The sequence below is a fragment of the Zea mays genome, chromosome 3 (assembly GCF_902167145.1).
Source record: "Zea mays cultivar B73 chromosome 3, Zm-B73-REFERENCE-NAM-5.0, whole genome shotgun sequence".
Lineage (NCBI taxonomy): Eukaryota > Viridiplantae > Streptophyta > Magnoliopsida > Poales > Poaceae > Zea > Zea mays.
This window is the reverse complement of record NC_050098.1, coordinates 226203564-226223900: the sequence shown is the minus strand read 5'-3', so window position 1 is coordinate 226223900 and position 20337 is coordinate 226203564. Positions and strand designations below refer to the sequence as shown.

The 20337-nt window shown below is 43.3% G+C and overlaps 1 protein-coding gene across 1 annotated transcript; it reads right to left on the bottom strand.

Annotated features, from left to right (window-relative positions):
- Positions 1 to 180: 180 nt before the first annotated feature.
- On the bottom strand, positions 181 to 2853 carry LOC100282186 (uncharacterized). The gene is made up of 8 exons (NM_001155098.2): positions 2636 to 2853; positions 2373 to 2491; positions 2157 to 2239; positions 1776 to 1897; positions 1056 to 1220; positions 847 to 940; positions 559 to 733; positions 181 to 450 (listed from the first exon to the last, which is right to left on the bottom strand). Exons 1-8 carry the CDS (start codon positions 2673 to 2675, stop codon positions 430 to 432), a joined length of 819 nt encoding a protein of 272 aa, NP_001148570.2. The 5' UTR covers positions 2676 to 2853; the 3' UTR covers positions 181 to 429.
- Positions 2854 to 20337: the final 17484 nt, after the last annotated feature.

Below are 20337 nucleotides of genomic sequence, written 5' to 3'. Positions count from 1 at the left end.
TTTCCTAAATTTTGTTGTTCGATTGCACGCATAAGTGAGATTTGGATTTAGAGGCCTAATTCCCTGGAATTGGACTATAACTAGAAATCTTGTCTCCCAATACAAAGTCTCGCCCCTCAGTATTGCATGGAATTACTACACAATTCCAAACTCCAATTCAGTAACATCCAAACAATAGAATTGAAATTACATCTTATTTCATTATCACGTCTGATTCGGTATTCAACCCAATTCAATTTCATACTCTCCAATATCGATGTCCAAACGTAGCATTAAGGATGTCATGATACAACGAGTTAACAACGTCTAGATTCAAACGATATTTTCAAAGAACTCGTTTTCTTTTAAAAATTGTGACAAGGCAATGTGACTGAGATGGAAGAGCGGCATTGCAGGATTGGAAAGGCAGGCTGCCGTTCTGCATCAGATCTAGGGTGTGGTCTCCCCTGCCTGCAAAGAAACCAGTCAACGCGATGCGATATCAGTTACCATAGCTGAAACATGTTCCCAATCCCAAGCATCGAAGTTGGGTTGCTATTTGTCTACATATACATATACCTCACTGGTTGTGATGGCTTCTACTACGGCATCAGAAAGTTCTCTACGGTGAGCAGTGTAGCAGTGATTTGCTCCCTCGATGACACGCAGCTTGTGGTTTGGTATAAGCCTTGCAAACTCATACGCATCTTCCACGGGTATGATCTCGTCAGCTGAACCGTGAATTGTAAAGAACCTGGGCAAAGAGTCCAATAATAATTAGCATGAGTACGGTGTGCTGCTATAATTGGGCGCTCGATTGTTGTTAATTAGCGTGAAGGGAAAATTATGCCTAAATAAGCTGATAACCTGCACTCTTTGCTGATGGAAAGGCTCGTTGCGTGCAAATCATGGCTCAGCCGTTCCATCAAGCTCTCCTTGGTTACTCTGTACAAAACATTTCCTACATCGCAACAGGTAAGCAGTTATTAGATGCACATGAAAAGCAAATAAATCACAGGCAGAAGATATGGTTTGTGTAGCGTAGCGTTCAATGTAGGTCAGACATGTTCCCATACCTGATTTGTCTTTGGCATCGATGTAGCCTTCCTTGTTTATTCTATCCATAAACTCTTTGCCTAGGCGCTCCTCAATGCCTTTCTCCAAATGAAACCGGCCAGAGAGGTTAACCACCATGGGGACATCCTTGTAGATAGAGGCATATAGAACGACCACATCTCCACCTGAAGAAAAAGAGATGAGTACGTGATGAGCAAATTTGCAAATGGCTAACAATTTCAAGGGCAATAGCATGAGAAGGGTATCCAGACAACTACAGCTCGCTTTCTGTGAGACAAGGATGATTTTTTTCTCTCTTGCTTGTGTTTAAGGATAACAAAGCCCCTCGTTAAAGTCTTTTATGAAAGGAATCCGTTAACAAACAAAGCATATAACACAATATGAAAATTAACCTCATAGATTCCAATTGTTGCCAGTTGATTGCATCGCAGCTTCCTATTCTGAATAGAACTAATGGTGTGCATGGTTATGCATTAATACACCAAAATACAGGAAATATTTCTCTATGTTTGAATTGTGTGTAATCTAATTGCAAATTTTGTTCAGTTTCTGAACAAAATTTGCAATTAGATTACACACAATTCAAACATAGAGAAATATTGAATTCCATGATTATATCAACCAATGACATGAATCCAATGACATGAATCCAATGGAACACTATCGAAATTAATAATGAATTCCATGATTATATCAACCAAACGATGCATATAACCCACCTTTGCTGTGACCAACAATTGCTGCTACGTCGTACTTCTCCTGGCGAAGATACAAGACAACAGAGTGCAAGTCAGCAGCCTCCTTCTTGTAGTTGCCGTACTGGAATTCACCTTCACTTTCTCTGAAAAGTATGCAATGAAAATCAGCATATCAACTGAGACCATGGAGCTGGAGCATGCATGGTGACTAAAAAATATAGTAACAAACTATGAAGTATTGTTAAAAGCTATAGATTATGAACTTCTTTCAAAAAACCTACAGATTATGAAGAGAAATTTGTTGGAAATGTATGAAATGACTTTATGAAGAAACACTACAATAATATTTACAAAAATCGCACAGAAAGGGACGATAAATCCCTAATTCCATGATCGACTTACCCATTTCCACTAAAATCAAAGCGAAACACACTAATCCCTTGCTTTGTTAGTGCGGCCGCAAGGTCAGTGATGAGGCTATAGTCCTGCAAAAGAGCGTCAGATTTCGTCACATCAATAATAATTACATGAACAGCATGCACAAAAACACGCAATAATTAATATTTGTGGAGCCATATCTTCAAGATTAGGAAGCAAAATTTCTTCATCGATGTATACCTTGGAGCCCGTAAAGCCATGGCAGAGAACTACAACCTTGTCAGACCCCATGTGGTGCAGCAGGCCGACGAGTTTCTCCCCATGCGTGTTCGTCATCAGTACCCTCTGTGCCGGAGCAGCTGTTCAGAAACCAAACCACATGGATTCAATTCAACTGTCCGGTCCGGTGCCGGAGCACCAATAATCTCTATGGAGAAATGGTATTGGCAATCACAATTCACACGGGGGTAGTAGGACAAGATCAAGAGAAGAGAAGTGCTCACGGGGATTGGGAGCATCTTGGGATGCGAGCTGCTCCGCCATGGAGAACGTGTGTGCCGATCGGGGTCGGATCAGAGACTGGCGTTGCAGACGCCGCCGGCCGCAGAGGTGATTGGTGTGCGGCTGGCAGGCGAGTGGAGTGAGCAGGAGGGCGGACAAGGATCCGGGCACCAACCGGCGGCGTCGGTTGACCACTGTGTGTCCGAGGGGACATCTCAGTAATTTTCATTTTGATCGTTGGCACACCTTATTCTATGGCGTCTTTAAATAATGTAGATAGGGTACTGAAAGATTTCGTTGAATTATTTGTTTAAAAAATCCAAAAATGATTTTAAGTGAATCCACAAATATTTTTAATAGAAAGCCACGAGTATTGTCTACTGAAAGCCATTTCAAAATAAAAAGTAAAAATTATTTAGCTTATTCACTCAGTTTCAATTATTATTTACAATCTTGCGTGGGTCGTTCTATCCCAGGGCTTGTTCGGTTCTATCCCAATCTATATGGATTGAGGAGGATTGAGGAGGTTTCAATCCCTAGCAAGTCAAAATATCTCTCAATTCGTATCAATTCCCTCCAATCCATATGGATTGAAAATAACCGAACAAGCTGGAAATAACCGAACAAGCCCCAGGGGTCCTTATCTCAAGCTCTAACGTATACCTTATTTTAAACTTCTCTATTTAAACCGTGTTAAATAGTATCATCTACAGTTTCATATCCCCTGTTTTTCAGGCTCCACTAGAGAGTGTAAGAAATGGCTACAATATTTATACTGTACAAGCTATTAAGTGCAAGCGAGTCTTCTAGGGCTTCACAAGTTGGTTGTGAGTTCAAGTGTTAAATATATAATTACAAGTTGTACATGTTGGTAGGGGGTTCAATTGATTGTTTGGGACATGTCGTGTTTCTAAAAAGAAACACGACAAGCAGATATATAGGACTCGATCCTTGTATAAAAGCTAGGAGGATTCAAAACACGAGTAAATATATGGCTTATAGGGGACAGATCCACATGCTATATAGAGGCCAGTTTTTATGATTTTTTCGGTCTATCTCGATTAAACTTGTACGGGGATGGTCTTTCTCCTACCGACTAAGTTTTTTAAACATGGTTAAAACTTGTACCTTTATCCCCCCTCTGCAATGAGAAAAGAAAAAAGCTATGTAAAATTTATTTGTAACACCAATTCTTATGATTATTGCATCGTTTCAACAAAACGCGAATGCCATTATGGCAAAAGATGAAGGTAATCATTTTCATTCCTTCTCAAATCACTGCTTACGCATGATGTATTCATTTTTTTGGTTATAGATTCAACATGAGAACAATATGGAATCAAGCTTTGTCTCTTCCGTACCTTCATAAGCTTTATATGTGGGTGGATGCTCTCCATGGAGAAGCTTTAAGAGTGAGAGGTTATAATAAATGACCTCGTAGTTGTGATTATGGCAGGTCTGGTGGTGCACTGGACTGGTCCGATAAACTCTGCCAGGCTGACAACTTTATCCAGCGGTCACTGAGTTGGCAAAGATGACGCAAGTTCGGTGTGCACGGAACCAAACATCGTTTGAGGTCCAGTGTAGTTCTTTGAATGCTCCACCAACGGCTATTTGGATGATTGGAGGCTATAAATACCACCCAAACCAAACCATTCAACATCCAAGAGCAGTACAATAACTCCCATAAGCTAGAGCAATATCTTCAACATCTCCAAAGTGATCAAAGTGCCTCATATTGTGTAGTTGCTGGAAAGCATCCATTTGAGTGTCCAAATGCTTGAGCACTTGTGTTTGAATTGCAAGGAAGAATATGTTGCGATCTTATGCATTGGAGCTAGGCTCCCATTGAGTTGTAAAGCAATCAAGAGTAGGGATGAAAACGGTCGGAAACGATCGGTAAACACTAAAACCGTTACCGTTTTCATATTTTTTATCGGAAATGAAATCGGAAACGGAAACTCCGGAAACGGAAACGATATCGGTACTTCAGAAACATCGGAAACGAAATTTCGGTACGAAAAATACGCCGGTAACGGTCGAAATCTAAAATTCGATCGGTAAACATATCAATATAATAACTTCACAATACAATAAAGATCGCAAATATCACAAGTACATAATTCACAATATAATAAGCTCACAAAGATTACAAGTTAATAATATAATAAGTTTAAGTTCATATAGTCAAAGATCAACCTTTTCTTACTCCAACTATATTAAAAAATAGCTAGTTAATCAAACAACTCGATATTATAAACAATTAAAATACACTATATATATAACGGATATACGGCAGGCACGAGAGCCTAGCTCCTGCCACACATGGCCACCCACGACGGCCCACATCGTATAGACGTGATGGCGGCCCAGCAGCAAGCGCTAATACAACCGCATGTGATGCCCAAGTGCCATGCGCAGCATGTAGCATTTGTCCCACATCGCCTAGTCATAATAGAATGAGCCACATATTTTTCTATATAAAGACGCCATGACAAGCTTTCTCTACAATTCCTGAACAACTAGACCATAGTGAAGTGTGGGCCTAGAAATACTTTTGTTTTTTACTATCTTCGGATTCGGAAAATTCTGAAATCTAAAATCGGTAAATTCTGATTAAATTTGGTAACCGAAGAAAACGGTCGGTAAAAGGTTGTACCGATTTCGGTATAAAATTCCGATAACCGATTTCGATATCGAAAAAATACTGTTATCGTTGAATCCGGTCGAAAAAAATCGAAAACGATATCCGAAAAACCGAAAAAAATCCGAAATTGTTTTCAACCCTAATCAAGAGGCTCCAAGTTGTGGAGTGCCTAGCGAGACTTGGTCCCACACTTGAGAAAAGAGAAAGGAGACTCAAGTTTGATCTTGGCGATCACTTGAGTGAGGAAAGGGTTGAAAGAGACCCGGTTCATCAAGACTCCTCAATAGAGACGTATGTTTCGTTGCGAAACCAAACTCCAGTAAAAAAATTGTTGCGTTCTTGTGTTCTTTGATTTGCAATTTGTTTTCAACCTTCCTCCCTAAGTTCACTTGCGTCAATCTTCATTTAAATCTTACATTGTTGCTTCAAGTCATATTTCCGCACATCTCACTAGAGCAACATTCCGCAAGTTGAACAATCCTTCATTTGAACTAACCCTTATATTGTGTTAACAACTATATTGGAACCAAGTTGTGTTTTAAGTTGTAAATTTAGGTTTCGTCTATTCACCCCCTCTAGGTGACTTTTAGTTAATCCAAGGTCTAATATTAAAACACAACTTCAATCTAAGGGCTAATGAGAAACACACACTTCTAACTGTCAAACTGACTTCAAACTAAATTGGAGAAGGAATATGAGTCGTTGGATAAAGTTTGGAAGGAGGGGAGGCCGATCAGCTCCTTCCTTGGTCGGCCGACCATTGGAGGTCGCCTGCCCTACCACATGTCCCTTTCTCCAACGACTTAACATCCAAACCAACCTAGGGGCACTATATGTATTTGTAGCCCTATGCTTGGGGAGTGTATAAATAGCCCCTTAGAGCTCACTTATAAAGAAGAAAAAAAAGTTGAGAGTAGATACACCCTAGAGAGCTTCCTCTCTTTATCTTAGTAGTTTACGTAGTTCCTAAGAGTTAGAGTTGGGTCTGAGCTTTGTCTCAGGAGTTTCATATTTCTCTTTGGGGTCCTTGGGTATATCCCTTCTACACCACTAGCTATCAAGTGAAGTCCAATTATCTTGTGTCTTACTGTGAGTACTACCTTGATTTTACTTTAATTACTACATTCAAGTATTACTTCATTTTACCTTTACTTTTTGGTTATTGATGTGGTAGTCTAGGAGTGCTTTAACTCAAGGCTTAGGACTGTGTGAGTCTGTTGATGAAAGTAGCCTAGAGGGGGGGGGGTGAATAGGCTACACCTGAAAATTTTCACTAAAAAACTTCGAGATAGGTTAAATTAAAGTTGCACTGGTGCAAACCGGTTCAGTTGATTTTAATTACAACTGAACAAGTTTGAACCTACTCAACTTAGATAAGATAATCTGTTAAACAATTACGAAGTAGTGAAGAATATAGCTAAAGACTTGCCCTACACAAAATCTACTCGAATGGATAATATGAACCAACCAACGAATTTAAAGCTCTTAACAACAACACACAAGAACACGCAATATAACCCGAGGTTCAGCAACCACCACAAAGGTGTCCTACTCCTCGTTGAGGAGCCCACAAAGGGCCGGGTCTATTCCAACCCTAATCCTCCACAAGCCGACCACAAAGGTCAAAGCAATCTCTTCTCAAATAAGCTCAAAGAGCGGGTGATACAAACTTCTTGGGGTCGTCCACAGATTTGGAGACTCCCAAGCAACCTCTAACCGTCAAGGAACACGAGGTTCCAAGAGTAACAAATCCGCACAAGGTTAAGTTTGCAACGAGCTCAAGAACAAAGAGAATAGGAGAATCGAGATGAAATTAACAGCGTGTTCGATCGAGTTCACCTCACACCAAAGGTCCTTCAAATGATTGAAGGAGATGCGATTGCGGGTGTGAAAGGTGAAATGAATGCACTTGTTGGGAGTTTGGTCAGCCAAGATTTCGTGGGAGAGACAGAAGTAAATGAGAGAGAGTGTGTGAGGGGGTATATAAAGGATCCCCCAAAAGCTGGTAGCCGTTGGGAGAAAAGGAGTAAAAACCGGTTGAACCGGTTTTCAGACCGGTTGAACCGGTTTCTACCAGGGAGATCCCGATTCACTGACCTACTCAGCCAGAGACTCGACCGGTTTCAAAACCGGTTGAGTAAGGGAAAATTCCGGTTGAACCGGTTTTCCAAAAAGATCTGCAGCGACTTTTCTGACAGCTCTGACTGTCAGACAGGTCAGAGCAGGGATGGCAGAGGAGCAGTCCCAAAACCGGTTGAACTGGTTTTAGGACCGGTTGAACCGGTTTCCAGGGCTGAAACCAAATTTTGAGTAATTTTGAAGAGAACAAACATGGAGTATTTGTGGGAAGTGAAATTTGTTTTTCTCAAGGGCATTCATGATCTGGAAAAAATGTTCTCGAAGATGTTTTCAAAGGATTTTGAACTTGGCTCATTGCACAACTTACTTAACCATCACGGATCCCTCTTAATTGTACGGCGATTCCTATGACTCAAGAATTATAAATTTAGCACCACCGATGTTTCTAAGCACTTGGAGCACGCCATTTGATGTGGAATTTTAAATCCGCTGTGCTTTCTATTTTTATGCTCGTAAGATCTGTGCTTCTCCTGTCTGTAGAATTACTGTGTACATGCTAGGAGCAAACATGTTAGAATCTCAGTTTGTTTTGTCATTTAATCACCAAAACCCTCAATTATGGTTGATTGCACTTACAATCTCCCCCTTTTTGGTGATTGATGCCAAAACAAACTGGAGTAGAGATAAAAATTAAAAGTTACGAGTACTTGCGAAATAAAAGCCTTTGTGTATGTGTAGCTCCCCCTAACTATGTGCATGAGTTTTGCGATATTAATATTGACTTGATATGTCAATTTGCAACATATTTAGAGAGAGAGAACAATCAACACCATACACAAAACAATGAGGGATGAAACATAATTATAGAGAGTGATGATAGAAAGAGTAAAATTACACATACAAGCTCATTATTGCATAGCATATGATATGAAAAGTTACTACTGCTATTACAATAATGATATCACATCTCATCACATCATTAAAAAAGTTTATGGCTTCAGAGCCATGCATGCATCATACGATAGACCAATAATTATTACAAACCGATGTTCGTTACATAAATAGAAGGTACTGCCAGGCTAAGAAACCTTCTCCCCCTTTTTGGCAACAAGAACCAAAAAGAGAGAGAGCCGCCAATCCAAAGATCACCAGTTAGGAGGAGGCTGATGAGGAGCAAAGAAGTGGTGCGCCAGGTGAGAGGCAAAGTGTTCTTCTCCAGACTGATCCGGGGGAGGAGCACTGCCAGAAGGATCCTGGGGCGGAGGGTGAGAGGATGATTGACCCGAATCACCGTGATAGGGAGGCGGGACAAACTGCTCGCGATCATCAAAATAGGCTTCTTCTTCTTCTTCGTCGTCTGCTGACATAAATGGCACCCCGTAGGCCTGCTGGTGCCACTCGTTGATCTCCGGGGGAGGAGGATGGAGAGGCACGTCAGGCGAGCGAGGGGCGAAGGGTATACCCATAGTGGAAGCTTGACGACGAAGGTTGTCGTCAGTCTCCCGCTGACGCCTTGCCACCTCATGTACATCAGCAGCAATGTTCCGGCACATAGAGAAAAATGTCGCAAACTCGTGGGCCAAGCGGGCACCCATCCCTCGGCCACGACCACGACCACGACCATGTGGCGTGGGAGATCCGCGACCAGGGGAGGGACGCAAGGCACCGGCAGCAGCAGCAGGACCAGCAGACGGACCCGCGAGGTATGTGCACAGGAGCTGGAAGGGGCTTTCCTTAAGCGCCCTGCTGGATTGTTGGGATCAATCCAGAAAGGGGTATAGGATTGATGTCTTGTACCTTTACCATATCGAAACTGGGTCACAACTTCAATCATCTTCATGATAAAAGGTGCATGAAGACATCCCTTCAGTGGAAAGCAGGCAGCATGGATGATTTCCTGCCAGATCATATCAAAGACATTGATACTCTCTGAGCTGCTGGGCTTCATGAATGAGAGCAAAACCTTGCTCTCTCCAAGAATATTCATCTGATTACCCCCTTTAGGAATGAGGGTCATCCTGCTGAGGGAGTTGATGTATCTATAATACTTGTGCATGTTGGTGGACTCCCAATATTTCCCAGACTCAGAGAGATGAAGATCTCTGGCTTCATCTCTGGTAGGTTGGCGGAAATCATGGATCTTGATCTTATCACCAGAAATATCATTGTCAGTGAATCCAAGAATGTGAGCAAACCGACGGTAGCTCACCTTGTACCAACTGCCTTCAATGTAGAAGTTCAGATAAGGATAGTTGTATGGACTTTCCTCGTCAGCTGGCTTGATCCACAGAGTTGAGTAAAACTGGGCAATGACTTCATCATTCCAATCATATTGGAATGTCATTATACTCTTCATCTTCTTTCTTTCACAGGCCCTCAATGCCTGTGTCATCTCTGGGTCCCCAATGGCCTCACATCCTTCCCAGTTGATATAGCGTTGAAGCAGTATGGGTTGATGTTTCTTGGGGAGGATCACGGAATTGTAAAAATCCACATGATGAAGCGTCCAAAAACGGTTCCCATCAATCCTGGCATCACGAATGCGCAATGCAGGATTCTGGAATCGAAGATCCTGAAGGAGAGCAGAACCTCCACTGGCAGTGAAATCAGTTACTAGCTCATTGCCAGCACACCGAGCCTCCGCCCGATGGAGGACCAACCCTCGAATAACAGGGGCGTGGGCAGGGGGAAGATTAATTTCATCATCTTTCCCGCCTTCATCATCACTTGTAGCTTCCCACGCCTGTGGATTTGTCGTGGGTCGGGACCGACCGGAGGGATTTCGGGTTGTCCGACCGCGAGCTCCTTGAGACCCGGAGGCCTCACCACCTTGCATGACGTTGCCACTTCCTCGCCCATGCTTGGATCTAGAGCGTGGGGGAGTATCTCCATGAATTTCTTGGTCGTCAGAGGAGTCAGATTCAACCACAGAAGGATTCCTCCGACGCACCATCCTAAAAAAATAGAGCCTATGATGAGCAAGGATCAAACACGTTTGAGTAGAGACGCGTATGATATTGAGCATGCACTTCAACCGTTCATATTAGCGGTTCAACTACAATGAACAATATCAAACCGCTAAACTCTAACAATGTTCGTGACAAATGAAGATAATCTAAGTGTTGCAAGCACCTAAACTAAAATGTACCCAAAGAATGATACACTAGATAATCAAGAACGAGTGGGATCGAGTAAAAAGAAATGAAATAGGGCAATACCTCGATCCGAAGTTTGAATCAAGAAATCCCAACAAGATCGAGGGAGATGATGGAGAATGCCGGGATGAACGGATCTTCAACAAATCTTCCAAAGATGAGAGGGCACAAGTGGGTTTTTGGAGTGGAGAAAGTGTGAAGGAGAGAGAGAAAAAAGAGTGGGCGACGACGGCTGGAAAGAGAAACTGAGAAGAAGAGAAGAGAGGAGGGGGAGAGAAATAGGGGAGGCGTCGGCCGGTCAAAAGATAGAAAACCGGTTCAACCGGTTATAAAACCGGTTCAACCGGTTTCTGGTCAGACTGCGCAGAAAAAGGCATTGACTGCGCAGAATTTCTGGCAGACTGACAGCGCAGACTGTGAAACTGACAGCGCAGACTGCGGCGCAGACTGACAGCACGGACGCGGAGGTGGCCAAAACCGGTTCAACCGGTTTTTATACCGGTTGAGTGACCTACTCAGCCGATTCACTCAACCTGTTTTCAGATATTGCCCGGAACAGCTATAATAGCACTTAGCAAATATGACATGAGTGATTTTAATGATAAAAATAGTATTTCTCATGACATATTACACAAAACAATCAATTTACATCCATCAAACTTGATCAAAATTTTAGTTATTAAGACACGTTTCGAGAATCCAAGATATTTAGCTCACTCCTAAGAAAACAAAACCTAGTCTCATCGAGGGGTTTTGTGAAGATATCGGCTAGTTGATTTTCGGTGCTCACATGAAACAATTCGATATCTCCTTTGGCTTCGTAGTCTCTCAAGAAATGGTGTCTGATGTCAATATGTTTAGTTCTAGAGTGTTGCACCGGATTGTTTTCAAGTTTTATGGCACTCTCATTGTCACACAAAAGTGGAATTTTGTTAAACTCACAACCAAAATCTCTAAGGGTTTGCTTCATCCATAACAACTGTGCACAACATGCCCCAGCTGCTATGTACTCAGCTTCTGCAGTGGAAAGTGCAACACAATTTTGTTTCTTGGAACTCCATGACACTAAGGACCGCCCAAGGAATTGGCAAGTCCCAGTAGTGCTTTTTCGATCTACTTTGCAACCGGCATAATCTGAGTCAGAGTAGCCAAGTAAATCGAAAAGGGAGCCTTTGGGATACCATAATCCTAGGTTTTGGGTGTGGACTAAGTATCTCAGAATTCTCTTAACGGCTACAAGATGGCAATCTTTAGGGTTTGCTTGAAAGCGTGCAAACATTCAAACACTCAACATTATATCAGGTCTAGATGCACATAAGTAAAGCAGTGACCCTATCATTGATCTATATAATTTTTGATCTACAGGTTTACCTTCCTCATTTAGGTCGAGATGTCCATTTGATGACATTGGAGTCTTGGCGTGTTTTGCCTTTTCCATGCCAAACTTCTTGAGCATATCTTGTGTATATTTGGTTTGGCATAAAAAAGTACCTTCCTTGAGCTGTTTGACTTGAAATCCCAGGAAGTATTTAAGCTCGCCCATCATAGACATCTCAAACCTGTTCGTCATTACTTTGCTAAACTCTTCACAAAATTTTTCATTAGTACTACCAAATATAATGTCATCAACATATATTTGGCACACAAATAATTCATTGTCAACTTTGCGAGTAAATAATGTAGAGTCAGCTTTTCCTATTGTAAACTCATTCTTAATTAAAAAATCTTTAAGGCAGTCATACCAAGCTCTAGGGGCTTGTTTAAGCCCGTAGAGTGCCTTGTGAAGTAGATAAACATGGTTTGGCTTATTTGGATCTTCAAAGCCCGGTGGTTGCTCCACATAGACCCTCTCTTGTAGTGGTCCATTTAGAAATGCGCTCTTGACATCCATTTGATATAGCTTGAAATCATGGTTAGTAGCATAGGCAATTAATATTCTAATTGACTCTAACCTTGCTACCGGCGCATATGTTTCACCAAAATCAAGTCCTTCCACTTGAGTGTAGCCTTGGGCAACCAACCGTGCTTTGTTTCTTGTAACCACGCCATGTTCATCTTGTTTGTTCCTAAAGACCCATTTTGTCCCAATCACATTTTGTTTGGGTCTTTGGACTAAGGACCAGACTTCATTCCGGGTGAAGTTGTTCAACTCCTCTTGCATGGCAATTATCCAATCCGGATCACCCAATGCTTCTTCAACCTTAAGTGGCTCAAGAGAGGAAACAAACGAGTAAAATTCACAAAAATTAGCTAAACGAGATCGAGTTGTTACCCCTCTCCTCATGCTACCCAGGATGTTGTCCACCGGATGATCCCTTTGAATGGTATGATGGACTCTAGGATGAGGCACTGATGGTTGTCTTTGTATTTGCTCCTCCTCATCATTCACTTGATCAAGAGGCACTTCACCATCAACACTTTCGTGTTCATTTTCTACCACTGTTGGCATCCCTTGGGATTGATGATTTTCTTCATGACTTGGATGACTTGAGGTTGATGAGTTTGCTTGAGTGGAGAACTTGTCACCCACCACCTTTGCACCCACATCAACAACCTCATTGGTCATCCACAAAGTTCCTTCCTCATCATCCTTTTCTTGAGGTCTCACTTCACCTATTGTAAGTTTCTTTATGGCCTCACAAGGTAGTTCTTCATTTCCTGCAGTGTCATTAGAAACATGCCCTTGCGAGCCATTAGACTCATCAAATGTCACGTCTATCGCTATTTCAACAAGACCGGTGGTATTGTTGAAAACACGATATCCATGCGCATTTGATGCATAACCAAGCAAGAAGCCCTCGTCCACTCTAGGAGCAAACTTTGAGCTCTTGACTTTCTTGTTAAGAATAAAACACTTACAACCAAATACTCTAAAATAATCAACTTTAGGTTTGTTACCAGTGAGAAGCTCATAGGCAGTCTTTTTGTAGATCTTGTGAAGATAGAGACGGTTGATTGCATGACAGGCGGTGTTGACCGCCTCTGCCCAAAAGTTGTCAGGTGTCTTGTACTCATCCAACATGGTTCTAGCTGCTTCAATTAAAGTTCGGTTCTTTCTTTCCACAACACCATTTTGTTGTGGAGTGTAAGGAACCGAGAACTCATGTTTGATTCCTTCTTCGCCTAAGAATTCTTCGACACCTGTGTTCTTGAATTCTGTCCCATTATCACTTCTTACTTTCTTGATTTTGAGCTCAAACTCATTTTGAGCTCTTCTCATGAATTTCTTCAATATTTCTTGAGTTTCACCTTTATCACTCAAAAAGAAAACTCAGGTGAATCGAGAAAAATCATCAACAATGACTAAACCATACTTACTACCACCAATGCTAATGTAAGCCACAGGTCCGAAGAGGTCCATGTGAAGAAGCTCCAATGGCCTCTTTGTTGTGACCACATTCTTTGATTGATGTGGGACTCCATGTTGCTTTCCTGCTTGGCATGCGCCACAAACCCTATCTTTCTCAAATACAACATTTGTTAGTCCAATGATGTGATTATCCTTTTGAAGTTTAGCCAAATTCCTCATACCGACATGGGCTAGCCGGCGATGCCATAGGCAACCCTTGTCGGACTTTGCCACTAAACAAGTCTCAGGCGCCACTTTACTTGTTGTGAAATCAACAAGATAAAGCTTGCCCTTCAAGAGACCCGTAAAGGCAACTGATGAGTCCTCCTTTCTAAGGATCTTCACATCCACATCAGAGAATAAACAATTATAACCCATTCCACAAAGTTGTGAAACGAACAACAAATTGTAGCAATGAAAAACATTTGAAAGTGATTGTTGGTCAGAGATAGGATTTTACGAATACCAATCACCTTACTCTTGCCACTATCTCCAAACACAATTTCTTGTGCTTCTTGAGTTAGTTGCAATGAATGAAACATGTCTTCCTCCCCGGTCATGTGATTTGTACATCCACTGTCAAGCACCCAACTTGACCCACCAGAGGAGTAGACCTGCAAAACAAGTTTAGGCTATGCTTTTAGGTACCCAAATTGAATTGGGTCCTACAGTGTTAGTTATAGCCTTGGGTACCCACACACTTCTTTTCATGACTTTTCTTTTAGTGTAGGCACCCACATATTTGACAACCAATTTCCCTAAATCCCAAGTCAACATATAATCACAAAGATAAGAGTGAGAGATGGGAGCATTAAATTGTTGTCCACTTGAGGATCCCACTTCCTTCATCTTACTCTTTGTGGAACTCAAGTTTACCTTAACTTGAGGTGACTTGTCATTTGAGGAGTGAATCCTCCCCAAGGCATCATATAGGGTGGTTCCCTCTATGAACTTGGGGGATCTCCACCCCTTATGCACTGTGCTAGGGTTTTCCTTGGATGAGTTGAACCCAAGCCCCCTTCTTCCATTGTTGGGCTTTAGGGACTTGTACTTGGGTTCAACTTTCTTTAACCCATTGTAAGGGAAATGTGCCCTTGGGCCATTTCTAAGTATTTTGGTGATTGAGTGCCAACACAAGTGCTTAAATGTGAATTCATGCTTATGGATGGACAAAGTGCAAAATAAGAGCAAAGGTATGTTTCTAAGTCTTAGTACATTGGTTTTGTGTACTAATATACTTGTCTAAGTATTAGAAACAGAAAGAAGAAGAAAAGAGAAGAGTTGGCTGTGTACAGCCAAAAGGCTGTTTCGGTCTGGGGCACCGGACTGTCCGGTGGTGCACCGGACAGTGTCCGGTGCGCCAGGCTGACTCGGCGCGAAGTGGCCGCTCTCGGGAATTCGCCCGACGGCGTACGGCTAAAATTCACCGGACTGTCCGGTGTGCACCGGACTGTCCGGTGAGCCAACGGTCGGCCGGGCCAACGGTCGGCCGCGGAATCTGCGCGCGACACGTGGCCGGGCCAACGGTCGGAAGGGGGCACCGGACTGTCCGGTGTGCACCGGACATGTCTGGTGCGCCAACGGCTCCCAGATCTGCAACGGTCGGCTGCGCCATCTTGGGAAGGAAATCGGGCACCGGACAGTGTCCGGTGTGCACCGGACTGTCCGGTGCGCCCGATGACAGAAGGCAAGAATGGCCTTCCAGATTTGCTCTCAACGGCTCCTAGCTGCCTTGGGGCTATAAAAGGGACCCCTAGGCGCATGGAGGAGAACACCAAGCAACCTTAGAGCATTCTTGATCATCCACACTCAGTCTTTGCGCATTTGTTTGTCATTCTCAGTGATTCGAGCTCCGTTCTAGTGAGAACTTTGAGATAGTCTTTTGAGCTCGGTTCTTGGCCGTGTGTGTGCGCATTTTGCTGTGGATTTGTGTGTGTTGCTTCTCTCCCTTACTCCATGCTTCTTTGTGAACTTCAAGTGTAAGGACGAGAGACTCCAAGTTGTGGAGATTCCTCGCAAACGCGATAAGAAAAGAAAAGCATAACACTGTGGTATTCAAGTTGATCATTGGATCACTTGAGAGGAGTTGTTGGGAATAGTCCCACATTGTCTGGTGAGAGTAAAAATGCATGGTTTATAAGGTTGAGGGTGCAACCCCTATCAGGCTAGCTTTTTGGGGGGAGTGTTGGCCCAAGAGACCTATAGCCCGCTGCTATACGTGCGGGCGCGTGTGTCGCGGCCCGACAGCCTGGGTGGGCGCGCCGTGTGTGCGGGCGGCCTTGACGGACACGCCGTGTGTCGGCGGTCCGGTTCCAACAATTGGTCTCAGTCCCAGGTTGGCCCAGTGCACTCTCAGACAAATCACGGCTCACAATGTGTGAGGGGGAGATTGTTGGGAATAGTCCCACATTGTCTGGTGAGAGTAAAAATGCATGGTTTATAAGGTTGAGGGTGCAACCCCTATCAGGCTAGCTTTTTGGGGGGAGTGTTGGCCCAAGAGACCTAAAGCCCGCTGCTATACGTGCGGGCGCGTGTGTCGCGGCCCGACAGCCTGGGTGGGCGCGCCGTGTGTGCGGGCGGCCTTGACGGACACGCCGTGTGTCGGCGGTCCGGTTCCAACAGGAGTTGAGTGCAACTCTCGTCCGTTGGGACGCCACAACGTGGAGTAGGCAAGTTTTGTACTTGGCCGAACCACGGGATAAACCACTGTGTCTTCTCTGTGTTGAACTCTGTGTGGTTATCGTATTGTGCAAAATCTTCTCTCTAGCCACTTGGCATTAACTGTGCTAACGTTTAACCAAGTTTTGTGGCTTAAGTTTTTAAGTTTTACAGGATCACCTATTCACCCCCCCTCTAGGTGCTCTCAATTGGTATCAGAGCCGTTCTCTTCAAGAAGAGGGACTAACCGCCCGAAGAGATGGATCCTAAGGGCAAGGGGATAGTGATCAACGATAAGGAGAAGGAGTCCTTCGTCAACGAGCCAAGGGATGACAAGTCCAACGACTCGGGCTCGGGCCATAGACGCAAAGATGGGAAGAAGAAGAAGACAAGACGCATCAAGGAGATCGTCTACTACGACAGCGATGAGTCTACTTCCTCCCAAAAGGACGACGACCACAACGACTACGAGAAAAAGAAACCGGTCAATTCGAACTTTTCTTTTGACTACTCTCGTATTCCGCATAGTTCAAGTTCACATTTGCTCTCCATTCCACTCAGCAAGCCCCCACACTTTGATGGAGAGGACTACGGATTTTGGAGCCACAAAATGCGTAGTCACCTATTCTCTCTCCATCCTAGTATATGGGAGATTGTAGAAAGTGGAATGCACTTTGATAGTTCGGATAGTCCCATGTTCATTAATGAGCAAATACATAAGAATGCACAAGCTACTACTGTTCTTCTAGCTTCCTTGTGCAGGGATGAATACAACAAAGTGAGCGGCTTGGATAACGCCAAGCAAATATGGGACACCCTCAAGATTTCTCATGAGGGAAATGACGTTACCTTGCTCACCAAAATGGAGTTGGTGGAGGGCGAGCTTGGACGATTCGCGATGATAAGGAGCGAGGAGCCGACCCAAACATACAACCGGCTCAAGACCCTTATCAACAAAATAAGGAGCTATGGGAGCACGCGATGGACGGACCACGACGTCGTCCGACTGATGCTAAGGTCCTTTACCGTTCTTGATCCTCATTTGGTGAATAATATTCGTGAGAATCCCAGGTACACCAAAATGTCGCCCGAAGAAGTCCTTGGAAAATTCGTAAGTGGGCGAATGATGATCAAGGAGGCAAGGTACGTGGACGACGCCTTGAATGGACCGATCAACGAGCCGCAACCTCTTGCTCTCAAAGCAACAAGAAGCAAGGAGGCGCTACCTAACAAGGTGGCACAAATTGAGGCGGCCGGACTTAATGATGAAGAGATGGCTCTCATCATCAAGAGATTCAAGACGGCGCTCAAGGGTCGCAAGGGACAGCCAAGCAATACCAAAGCCAAAGGGAAGCGCTCATGCTTCAAATGCGGTAAGATTGGTCATTTTATTGCTAACTGTCCCGATAATGAAAGTGACCAGGAACTCGGGAGCAAGAGGGAAAAGAAGAAACATTACAAGAATGCCAAGGGCGAGGCACATATCGGAAAGGAGTGGGATTCGGATTGCTCCTCCTCCGACTCCGACAATGAAGGACTCGCCGCCACCGCCTTCAACAAGTCGTCCCTCTTCCCCAACGAGCATCACACATGCCTCATGGCAAAGGAGAAGAAGGTATGTACTCGAGAAAGTACCACTTATTCTTCTAGTGATGATGATTCTAGTGACGACAATGAAATAGACTATTCTAGTTTATTTAAAGGTCTAGATAGAATTAAAATTGGCAAAATTAATGAGTTAATTGATGCCTTGAATGAAAAGGATAGGCTTTTAGAAAAGCAAGAGGATTTGTTATATGATGAACATGATAAATTTGTAGAAGCACAAAAATCTCATGCTTTAGAAGTTAAAAGAAACGAAATGCTTTCTTGTGAATTATCTTCTTGCCATGAGACAATTTCTAGCTTAAGGAGCATTAATGATGACTTGAATGCTAAGATTGCTAGTAAATCTAACTCTTGCGTAGAGAATGTTATAACTTGCACTAGGTGTAAAGATATTAACATTGATGCTTATAGTGAACACCTAGCTTGCTTTCTAAATTAAATGAAGAGGTGGCTAGTCTTAATACCCAACTTGAGACTAGCAAAAGTGATTTTGAGAAACTAAAATTTGCTAGGGATGCCTACACGGTTGGTAGACACCCCTCAATTAAGGATGGACTTGGCTTCAAGAGGGAAGCCAAGAACTTAACAAGCCATAAGGCTCCCATCTCCGCCAAGGAGAAAGGGAAGGCCCCTATGGCTAAAAGTACTAAAAGGAACCATGCTTTTATGTATCATGATAGGAGACAAACTAGAAATGCTTGTAGGAATTATAATGCTTATGATGACTTTAACTCTCATGCCATGGTTGCTTCTAGTTCTTCCTATATGCATGGTAGAAATATGTCTAGGAGAAATACTATTCATCATGTGCCTAGAAAGAATATTATTCATGCTCCTAGGAAAGTAGTGAATGAACCCTCTACAATTTATTGTGCTTTGAATGCTTCCTTTGCTATTTGTAGAAAGGATAGGAAAATAGTTGCTAGGAAGTTAGGGGCAAAATGCAAGGGAGACAAAACTTGCATTTGGGTCCCTAAGGATATTTGCACTAACCTTGTAGGACCCAACATGAGTTGGGTACCTAAGACCCAAGCCTAAATTTGCCTTGCAGGTTTATGCATCCGGGGGTTCAAGCTGGATTATCGACAGCGGATGCACAAACCATATGACAGGGGAGAAGAAGATGTTCACCTCCTATGTCAAGAATAAAGATTCCCAAGATTCAATTATATTCGGTGATGGGAATCAAGGCAAGGTAGAAGGGTTAGGTAAAATTGCAATTTCTAATGAACACTCTATCTCTAATGTGTTTTTAGTTGAGTCTCTTGGCTACAATTTGCTATCTGTTAGCCAACTATGCAATATGGGATATAATTGTCTTTTTACAAATGTAGATGTGTCTGTCTTTAGAAGAAGTGATGGTTCACTAGCTTTTAAGGGTGTATTAGACGACAAACTTTATTTAGTTGATTTTGCAAAAGAGGAGGCCGGTCTAGATGCATGCTTAATAGCTAAGACTAGCATGGGCTGGCTGTGGCATCGCCGCTTAGCACATGTAGGGATGAAGAACCTACACAAGCTTCTAAAGGGAGAACACGTGATAGGTTTGACTAACGTACAATTCGAAAAAGATAGACCTTGTGCAGCTTGTCAGGCAGGTAAACAGGTGGGAGGAACGCATCACAGCAAGAATGTGATGACCACATCAAGACCCCTGGAGCTGCTGCATATGGACCTCTTCGGACCCGTCGCTTATCTAAGCATAGGGGGAAGTAAGTATGGTCTAGTTATTGTTGATGACTTTTCCCGCTTCACTTGGGTGTTCTTTTTGCAGGATAAGTCTGAAACCCAAGGGACCCTCAAGCGCTTCCTCAGGAGAGCTCAAAATGAGTTTGAGCTCAAGGTGAAGAAGATAAGGAGCGACAACGGGTCCGAGTTCAAGAACCTTCAAGTGGAGGAATTCCTTGAGGAGGAAGGGATCAAGCACGAGTTCTCCGCTCCCTACACACCACAGCAAAATGGTGTGGTAGAGAGGAAGAATAGGACGCTAATCGACATGGCGAGGACAATGCTTGGAGAATTCAAGACCCCCGAGCGTTTTTGGTCGGAAGCTGTGAACACGGCTTGCCACGCCATCAACAGGGTCTACCTTCACCGCCTCCTCAAGAAGACTTCGTATGAGCTTCTAACCGGTAACAAACCCAATGTATCTTACTTTCGTGTATTTGGGAGTAAATGCTACATTCTAGTGAAGAAGGGTAGAAATTC

Excerpts from the sequence above, each read along its gene's own strand:
- LOC100282186 (NM_001155098.2), bottom strand. The coding sequence starts at position 2,675 with ATGGCGGAGCAGCTCGCATCCCAAGATGCTCCCAATCCCC. Across the intron at positions 2,492-2,635 it reads CCAAGATGCTCCCAATCCCC|CTGCTCCGGCACAGAGGGTA; the intron begins GTGAGCACTTCT and ends GTTTCTGAACAG. Across the intron at positions 941-1,055 it reads CGATGCCAAAGACAAATCAG|GAAATGTTTTGTACAGAGTA; the intron begins GTATGGGAACAT and ends GTTGCGATGTAG.